The sequence below is a fragment of the Penaeus monodon genome, chromosome 8, assembly GCF_015228065.2.
Source record: "Penaeus monodon isolate SGIC_2016 chromosome 8, NSTDA_Pmon_1, whole genome shotgun sequence".
Taxonomy (NCBI): Eukaryota; Metazoa; Arthropoda; class Malacostraca; order Decapoda; family Penaeidae; genus Penaeus; species Penaeus monodon.
This window is the reverse complement of record NC_051393.1, coordinates 33,166,145-33,175,471: the sequence shown is the minus strand read 5'-3', so window position 1 is coordinate 33,175,471 and position 9,327 is coordinate 33,166,145. Positions and strand designations below refer to the sequence as shown.

The window sequence follows — 9,327 nt, the reverse complement described above, 5'->3', positions numbered from 1 at the left end:
CCTCACTTTTTAATTAATCTACTTAGTGCATTGTGGGTTTATCTACTATAATATCAACACGGTAGAGTGATTTGCCATTTGATAATTGATACTTCACGTTGTTGTTGTTTTTAATTCTCTCAGATTCTTCGTTATACTTGTAGTTTCTAAATTCTACCCAAAAACTATAGTGCTTGAATATCACGATATACATAAGACGATGTAACTATAATGCAGGACACGCTAAAACCAAAATATAATTCGTAGTCGCCGATTCGCAAGTCTGAGTCGCGCGACCGAACACGCGAATCCGCGCAGACGGTTGAATCCGCGAACGGCCTCTTGTTTACGTTTATGGAGACGTCGCTGAGGAAAAAGATACTACATTTTGAAACACAGGAAGATACAAAGAAAAGGTTCCGGGGGGATAGAGACAACATTATTATCTAAAACCCTATAAAAGAGGATCTTGGTGAAGACAGGGTCCGGCGCCAGGGAATTTGGATCAGCAGCTGTGCATTTTCCACGATGGGAGGGGGAGATCTTGTAAGTATTTCCCGAGATCTTGTATTTCCCAGACATTCGAAAAAGTCAACCTTCACCTTCTTTCAATATACCAGTAATGAGGAGTTTATCGTAATAGGTAAATTTTCATCGCATCGGATGTTATTCTCAAACAACAAACTGTGAATGCAATTTAGTAACAGAGCTTGCAAACCTTAGTGATGATTAACGTCATATATTGCAACAGTTCAATACTTATACTTGTCTTAAAATGTATGATGGAATTTATTGACCTTTGCCCGAGGCCAAAATACTTCGGAGGCCGTGGCAGTGATTCATGCCGCGCAGCTTAAAATACTTGCCCATCCCACAGAACTACGAAAGCTTTAGCCCGATTTCGTTGCGCGCTGAGCCGGCACACCCGATCATTCAACTGCGGTCGTTTGCAATGGCCAAATCGGAAATATTTTTCGGCATAGGTAAAGTTTTGACTAGCCATCTTTAAAACGGAAAATAGTATATGCAAATGATAGAGCAAATAAATCTTAGGAACTTATCTTCAATGTACTTCCATCACAACTCAAAAATAACGAAGTTATTGGACACACAAGTGTCACAGAGCCTCAAATGAAAAAGTTTTTCATTTGAGGCTCTGTAACACTTGTGTTAGAGACATTCCATCATAAGTGGATGTGGACCTCCAGATCTATGATGTCTGAGTGTGAATGGCCAGGCCATTAGTGGCCTGTTACCCATATCATTCATGTCAACTTCCTGAGATGCACTAGTACGTGTGAATTGCCAGCTCAATACTCACCCATTTTTGCAAATTTGCATATCAGGGGTGAGGCTAATGGGGGGGTGGGGGAACAACAGAGTGCCTTTAAACCATCAGCAGTCCTTATAAGATGATGAATGATATAAAAAGTATAATTAAAAAAAAAAAAAAAAAAAAGAATAGAAGGTACCCACTTCAGGCCTCTTCATTCAGTTTTGTATCATTTTGCTCAGCATCATAAAAATGTACCACAAGCATCAAAAACTATCCAAATTATACTTTCGTCAACATAATAGGAACCCTACCACTTTGGCCTTCAGAGTTAGCTTACTCCATAATGATTTGGTTAAACTAAAATTGTTACAGTCTCATAGCTCATACTAGATTCTGTAAAGTGTAGTAGCTGTGTTCCAGTTGCACATTCTAAACAAAAATCGGAGGCTTCTCTTCGCTTAGAAATTGCACAGGTCAGTAGAGGGGGTCTGAGGGCAGAGCCACTAGCTGGATGAATATGGCTATCAGGACGGAAAAATAGTAGGGTCCAAATCCTAATTCACTGGATCTCAGTTCAGGTTTTTCAGTTTCCACTTTATTTCATATTTTGATACTCACAATATGAAATCCCATTCAGGAATCCTGGATTCCAAAGAATACCCCTAAACTTGTTGGCTGGAGTATTATCTCCTTCACAGAAGGATGCAGTCCTTCTAGGAAGAATTACTTTATATATGATTAGGGTTGCCATGATTAAAATGATGCAGTTTTAACCCTTATCTATGGCCCGGGCCTCGCTGCCGGGGGCTTATATCGTCGCCCTAGCATGCGCGACCACTCATGCCAAATACCAGCATCCCATGCCGTTTCTTCGTAATACTACGAAGATAGTGCTACGCCAGTGGGTCTTTGTCTCTGTGCGAAACATGTGTTAACATGAAGGGACCTGGGCAAACATGACGCAGCTGGCTGTGAGCGGAGGAGCAAGCCAAGAGAGACGGAGTTGGGTGCTGCTCCTGTGAAGACCTCGTGTGTGCCCTTGTGACCTGATATAACTTTGTGTTGCCCTGTTATAAGATGTATCGTGCAGTGTGACATGCTGGTTTCCCCCTGTATTGTGCCTATAGAAAAGTGTAGGGGTAAATAACTTGTGTAAATAAAGGAAAGACTGTCATCGTGTGTCTATTTCGTGCCCTGCCTCACCACTTGGCGTTTCCCCTGGTGGTATTCTGGGACGCTGTGGTGCTCGGTGCCTCTTGGAGCTGTTCAGTGTTCACGACCCTGTGAATAGCATGCCGTCTGCCTAGTCTGCCATGTGTTGGTGGCAGAGAGACGAGGCGGTCGGCATAACAAATGGTGTCAGAAGTGGGATTTGTGATATTTGATCAGTGAGATCGCCGATATATCATGTGGTCCAAAGATGGCGGCAGCCATGAGGGAGAGGAGGCTATGACTGAGGCAGGCATGAGTGAGGTGAAGCCGAGCCAGATGGACCTGATCATTGCCATGCTGGCCGGTATGAGGGAGGAAATGGCACAAAGGGCAGAAGAGCAGGCACAGAGGGCACATGAGCAGGCGCACCATCTCGTCGAGATGCAGGCAAGGAAGGCAGAGGAACAGTTCTGCCAACTTGTTGAGGTGCTACAGAGCAATCTTGCATCTGTGAAGATGGAAACTCAGCAGTACACCGACAAGGCCTGCAACAGCGTGAAGAGTGAACTGATGGAGGAGGTGCAGACTCTGAAGGGCAAGGTTCAGGGCCTGAGGGAGAAAGTGAAGGAGGAAAGGCGGCGTCACGAGGTAGTAACGTTGCAAGCAGAGAAGGCAGACGAGGTTCTGGCAACAGATGCCAGAGTGTCAGATTTACTGGGGTCTGCCTGGGGTCCGTGGCAGGAAACCCCCGGGCCTCGCAGCATCGTGTCGGAGCCAGTGGTCGCTGCAGAAGGCTGGGGACCCATCGGAACCGCCCCCTTGGGTATAGGTGGCGGCAAACTTGGACCTGGTCAACCCGCCTCGTTGCCTCCCTCAACCCCTAGTTCACGGCACGCGTTCTCCACCCTGCAGCCCCTCGGCCTCCAGACATTCTGTGAGGCGTAAGACAGCTGAGTACGACGGGAAGGTGGCCTGGGAGGCATATGTTGCCCAATTTGAAATGCTGGCATCTGCCCAGGACTGGAGCCAGGAAGAGAAGGCCCTGCAGCTGGTAACAGCGCTAAGGGGCCCCGCGGTGGAAGTACTGGGGCATCTGCCGCCATCCCAACATGCCTCTTACACCAGCGTGGCAGAGGCTTTGAAACGCCGTTTCGGGCACCACCACCAGGCCGAGGTATATCGGGCCCACTTGAAGAAGCGGACCCGTGAGCGTGGCGAGACACTGTCCCAGCTGGCACAGGATGTGGAGGCGCTGGTAAGGAGTTCGTACCCTGCTTCTGCGGAAGAGATGATTGTGGTCCTGGCCTGCGATTTTTTTTGATGCTTTGCAGGACCAGCAGCTGCAAATCTACGTCAAGCAGGCACAGCCTGAGGACCTGCAGGTGGCGCTGGCGAGGGCCTTGGATTTCGAGGCCTTCCTGAAGGCAACCAGTGGCCGAGGGCCAGCTGCTCAGCCCCGCCGTGACCTCCGGGGCCAGAAGGCTAAAGTGGAGAAGGTAGCATTGAGGAAGGTGAGCCCGAGCACTTTCCAAGGCTTGTGTTGGGGCTGCGTAGAGGTAGGGCACAGACGTAGTCGGTGTCGGAGGGAGCGGAGAACACGTCCTCTCAAGCGGACGGATTCTGATGCCTTACAGCAGTGCTGCAAAGACTGTGGCAGGTATGGTCACCATCCGAGTGCATGTCCTAAGGCTAAGGAAATGGTACAGGCGGAAAACTCGGACAGCCTGGAGAAGGGGGCCGAAACCCAGCCGTCCTTGGTTACCGGGCCCCGACTTGGGTAAGCTGCCGTCGAACCAGCACGATGCAGGTGGAGGGCTCAGTAGATGGGAAGCCATGCCGCCTGACAGTGGACACTGGGGCTGAGAAGACCCTAGTGCGGCCTGATATGTTGTCCACTATGCGACTTCCAGATGCACCACAGAGACTGTGTGGTGTAACGGGGCATTGTGTGCAGCTCAAGGGGCCAGTGGAGGCTCGTATTGGCGTGGGCAGCATGGTGCAGCGGCTGCCGGTGTATGTGGCCAATCTGGACGAGCACTGTTTGCTGGGCCTTGACTACCTTGACGCAGAGTAAGGCGTGTGTCGACCTTGGACGGAAGCTGGTGAGGGTGCACGGTGAAGATGTGCCCCTGCTTCCAGTGGTTGGCTGTGCAGAGGTAGTTATGGCTGAGCGACTGCACCTTGCCCCCAGGACAGAGTCTAGAATCCGGTGTCGACTGTCAAGAGTGATGCGTGGAGTAGAGGGCCTCATGGAACCCATCCAAAACCTGCAGCTGACTGATGGCTTAGTGGTTGGGCGGAGCCTTGTTGGACCAGGGCAGGGGTTAGTTACAGTGTTGGTAGCTAACTTCTCCAATAAGGACCTGAAGGTGCCAGCTGGTGCAAAGCTGGGCACTTGTGAGGAAGAGGAGCATCCAGAAGAGTCGTCGGGGAGCGAGGAGTTGGTTGGTGTGGGGCCGTTTCCTGACTTCCTCGAGGACTTGGCGCACCGGAGCGCCGCTAACCTGACGGAGGCACAGACAGAGAAGATGACGTTAGCCCCAGTAGCGGCGATGAGGACGTGGCAGACGCTGACCGAGATGAGGACGAGCATTTGGACGGTGAGGGCGATGCAGCAGACGTCAATGGTGACCATGAGCCAGGTCTTGGGGCAGGAGATACCCCTCAGGGTGCCACTGCCAATCTACCGCCGCTCACACCTCCTCCAGAGCGACCCCAGTGAGAGCGAAGAAAGCCACGCTGGATGAAAGATTTTTGTGTTTCTGAGAACTGATTTACAATTACGGTTACTTTTGTTTGAAGGAATTTTGTTTGTTCCTTAGGACTAATTTTATTTAAAATTACTGTATTTTGTTTCATGTTTAGGTATGTCAGAGCAGACGGGTCGTCTGCTTGATAGGGGGGGATAGTGCTACGCCAGTGGGTCTTTGTCTCTGTGCGAAACATGTGTTAACATGAAGGGACCTGGGCAAACATGACGCAGCTGGCTGTGAGCGGAGGAGCGGAGGAACAAGCCAAGAGAGACGGAGTTGGGTGCTGCTCCTGTGAAGACCTCGTGTGTGCCCTTGTGACCTGATAAACTTGCCCTGTTATAAGCTGTATCGTGCAGTGTGACATGCTGGTTTCCCCCTGTATTGTGCCTATAGAAAAGTGTAGGGGTAAATAACTTGTGTAAATAAAGGAAAGACTGTCATCGTGTGTCTATTTCGTGCCCTGCCTCGCCACTTGGCGTTTCCCCTGGTGGTGTTCTGGGACGCTGTGGTGCTCGGTGCCTCTTGGAGCTGTTCAGTGTTCACGACCCTGTGAATAGCACGCCGTCTGCCTAGCCTGCCTTGTGTTGGTGGCAGAGAGACGAGGCGGTCGGCATAACAAATACTAATGTTTCGCACAAAGACAAAGACTCACTGGCGTAGCAATATGTTGTACTTTCAGTTTTCATTATTTTTTAAAGTCTCTACTTGCCAAACTTCCTGATAAATCAAGACTGAAGGGTATTTTTGTTGTTAAATAGACTCCATAGTTGATCATTATTCGGTCTATAGTCCGAATAAAATAAGCAGTGTGCGGCATCGTGGAGTTGAAATCGTCGGTTTGTTGCATGGTAAAAATGAAAAAGTGTTAAAACTGACTTAATCACACTTTCACTGGCAGAAAAATAATCTTTTGCCGTGATTGTTACAAAAAAAAAAAAACTCATGGCATGTCCATACATACTCTATGGCATGTGCGTACATGCCCCTGGCAGATAGTCCCACCATGCCATGGCATGTGCATACATGCCACCCGTCGGCAATGGGTTAATTGCTTATAATCAGAATTAAATTTTTGAATTATAATGAAAAGTATTTTAGATGTATTTTAGGTAAGGTTTATTAGAAGCTTTTGAAAAATGTTTAACATAATTTTATGTAGTAATTTTATGTAATTTTATGCACGAGTTCAGGATTTATTTCTAAAGCATGACTTTTACTAGACCTCTTTTCAAGTTTTTGACTTGTTCTGTCAAAAATTGGAAAACATCTAAGCTTGCATGATAAGGACTATACTGTGTGCACAAAATGAATTAACTATTTTATATGATATAGAAAATCCTTTATTTCCTAAATCTTGAAATCACAAGTATCACATGCTTAGTGCTATGTTACAGTCCTACAAATATCATTAATTTGGGTTCTGCACATTTTTTGATTAGCTAATTGTGTTTGTCAAATTCATTAAGACTATTTTCCTTTTATTCTAAGAAAATAAACATTAACATTATATACAGTTAAAGCAAAATATAATAAATCTCATTATTATCAAGGATTTAATTGTTTCATTGGTTACCTGCCACATGACGGCAACCTGTTTCAAGGCATACTATCCCAAAGTATGTTAACGGCTTGAAATACAAACAACTATTTGGTAAAGTAGACAGTTGGTGATGTGATAAGAATACCAGTGGAAGTTATTGAGATTAAGTCAGTGCTACATAGGGAGCTGATAAACAATAATTTTTCACAAAAATCATAGATAATAGATCCTTTTCAAGAGCAGGCTGTGTCATCAAAAAAAGTAAATAACACAATGTTTTTCAGAATTTGAAAAAATCATGGCATCCAAGCACTCTGAAGAACCAGGAACGAGTATGGAAGGCAGAACAGCAGAAAGCAGAAGAGGACCGCAAAATGGCAGAATTACAGCGGGAGCTAAAGGAAGAAAGAGCAAGGGAATTGCTCCAAAGAACAGCAGAAGAATCTGGGGCTGTGGAAAAGAAGGGAGATGCAAAGCTTGACTGGATGTATAAGGTATGAAAGTTGTGGTAATTGAACACTTCAGTTATGTGCATGTTGTAGAGATTTTTTCTTTCTTTTTCTTTCTTTCTTTCTTTCTTTCTTCATTTCTTTTTCTTTCTTTCTTTCTTTTTTTTTCTTTCTTTCTTCGGTGATATTTGAATATTGCTCATCTCTGTATGGCACAATTTATGAAATGTATTTCAATCCTTTCATTATTATTATTATTAAGAAATATATATATAAAAAAATGAAATAAAAAAATAAATAAAAAAGGAGAACCATTTCAGCCAAACAGAAGTTTATTTTTCAGTCAAATTCTTTGACTGAAAAATAAACCTAGAAAATAGGTCTCTCAAATTCTTTGAGAGACCTATTCTTCAATAGATGTAACAGACAATTTATTCATATAAAACTTACAAGTAGTAAGACTATAGCATTAGTAGATGTAATAGACGAAACTGCCTTTACTTCCCAAATGCCTCTCTCTCCTAGGGCCCTGGTGGACATGTGAGTCGTGAAGAGTACCTGCTTGGACGCAAGATTGACACTGCCTTTGACCAGATGGTAAAGATGGAAAAAGAGGAGGGAAGGGAAGACACAAGCAGTGTGAATGAAGCTCCTCAGAGCAGTAAACCAGCTTACACAATAGAGCATGGTATGTGGACAGTATAAATTTTAAGAATTATATTTGTTACATCTGATTTAACATTTGTATACTCATTTTCTTTTACAATATTGCCAGATATGCATGTATATAATGAAACAGATTATATATAAGTATTTATTTTATATATTACTTTTTATATGATATATTACAGAATATATATAGCTTTTATGGAGATTACATGAAAATGAAGACATAATTTCTAAATGTCAATTTTCAGAGATCAACCCTGAGTCAGTAGTACGTCGGGATGGAAACATGCAGGTAGACATGAAAAGGAAACTTATGGAGGATCCTCTTCTGCTGATCCGTCAGAATGAAGAAGCCACCAGACGTCAAATTACAGACAATCCAGTGAAGATGAAACAACTTCAGCAACTTGTAAGACTCAGATATTCATGTTGTCTGTGCTGCTCTTGTCTTGAAAGTTACCAGCCTTAGTCTTCTTCATTGTGATCTCTGTTAGAGGATAATATCTTGGTAATTATAGTTTAAATTAGAACTTCAAAGAGAGAAAGAAAGGGTGTTTTCAGAGTAACATCTGCAAAAAAGTACTTCAAAGCAGTGGTTGCAGTGAACATCGGATATTATCTACATTTTCTTTTGACACCTAGAAAATAGGTGCTCTTGATCACCTATTTTGGAATGTGAGACAGCCATGACAGTTGTTACCAAAGGTATCATTCTGATTTTTATTTATTTATTTAATTTATTACTTGGAATACTTATAAGTAAGCACCAAGTGAGTAGCAAAGTTGCTTGTCAAAGGTCACCTTAATCATAATTATCAGCATAATAGTTTGTAAGTGATTGCAATATTAACCCTTTGCCGACGGATAGCATATACGCACATGCCCTGGCATGGCGGGACTATCTGCCAGGTGCATGTATGTACATGCCATAGTGTATGTATGGACATGCAATGAGTTTTTTTTTTGTTACATTCACGGCAAAATATTATTTTTCTGCCAGTGAAAGTGTGATTAAGTCATTTTTAACACTCATTTTTACTATACAAAAAAAAATGCAACAAACCAACAATTTCAACTCCATGATGCCACACACTGCTTATTTTATTCAGACTATAGACTGAATAATGATCAACTATGGAGTTTATATAACAACATAAATACCCTTCAGTCTCAATTTATCAGGAAATATGGCAAGTAGAGACTTTAAAAAATAATGAAAACTGAAAATACAACATATGCTCGTAGTATTACGAAGAAACGGCACGGGATGCTGGTATTTGGCATGAGTGGTTGCGCATGCTAGGGTGACGATATAAGCCCCCATCAGCGAGGCCCGAGCCACTATGAATACTACCCGTCGGGAAAGGGTTAAGTTATAACAATTACTTCACCATATAACTTATAACTGGGGAACATTCTTAAAAGATCTTGCAGCCAACTCCTTCTTATAACCCTTGGCTCTTTCCAGCCATTTTCAGTGTATGAAATATCCAAGATCAGTTAAGGGTG

At 44.0% G+C, this 9,327-nt stretch overlaps 1 protein-coding gene across 1 annotated transcript in view; it reads left to right on the top strand.

Annotated features, from left to right (window-relative positions):
- Positions 1–303: 303 nt before the first annotated feature.
- Positions 304–9,327, top strand: part of LOC119576312 (pre-mRNA-splicing factor CWC25 homolog) — an 11,767-nt gene continuing 2,743 nt past the window's right edge. The window contains exons 1-4 of the mRNA XM_037923933.1: positions 304–525; positions 6,985–7,194; positions 7,675–7,837; positions 8,067–8,227. Coding sequence (XP_037779861.1) covers positions 508–525; positions 6,985–7,194; positions 7,675–7,837; positions 8,067–8,227 — 552 coding nt within the window. The 5' untranslated portion in view covers positions 304–507. The remainder of the gene's footprint in view (positions 526–6,984; positions 7,195–7,674; positions 7,838–8,066; positions 8,228–9,327) is intronic.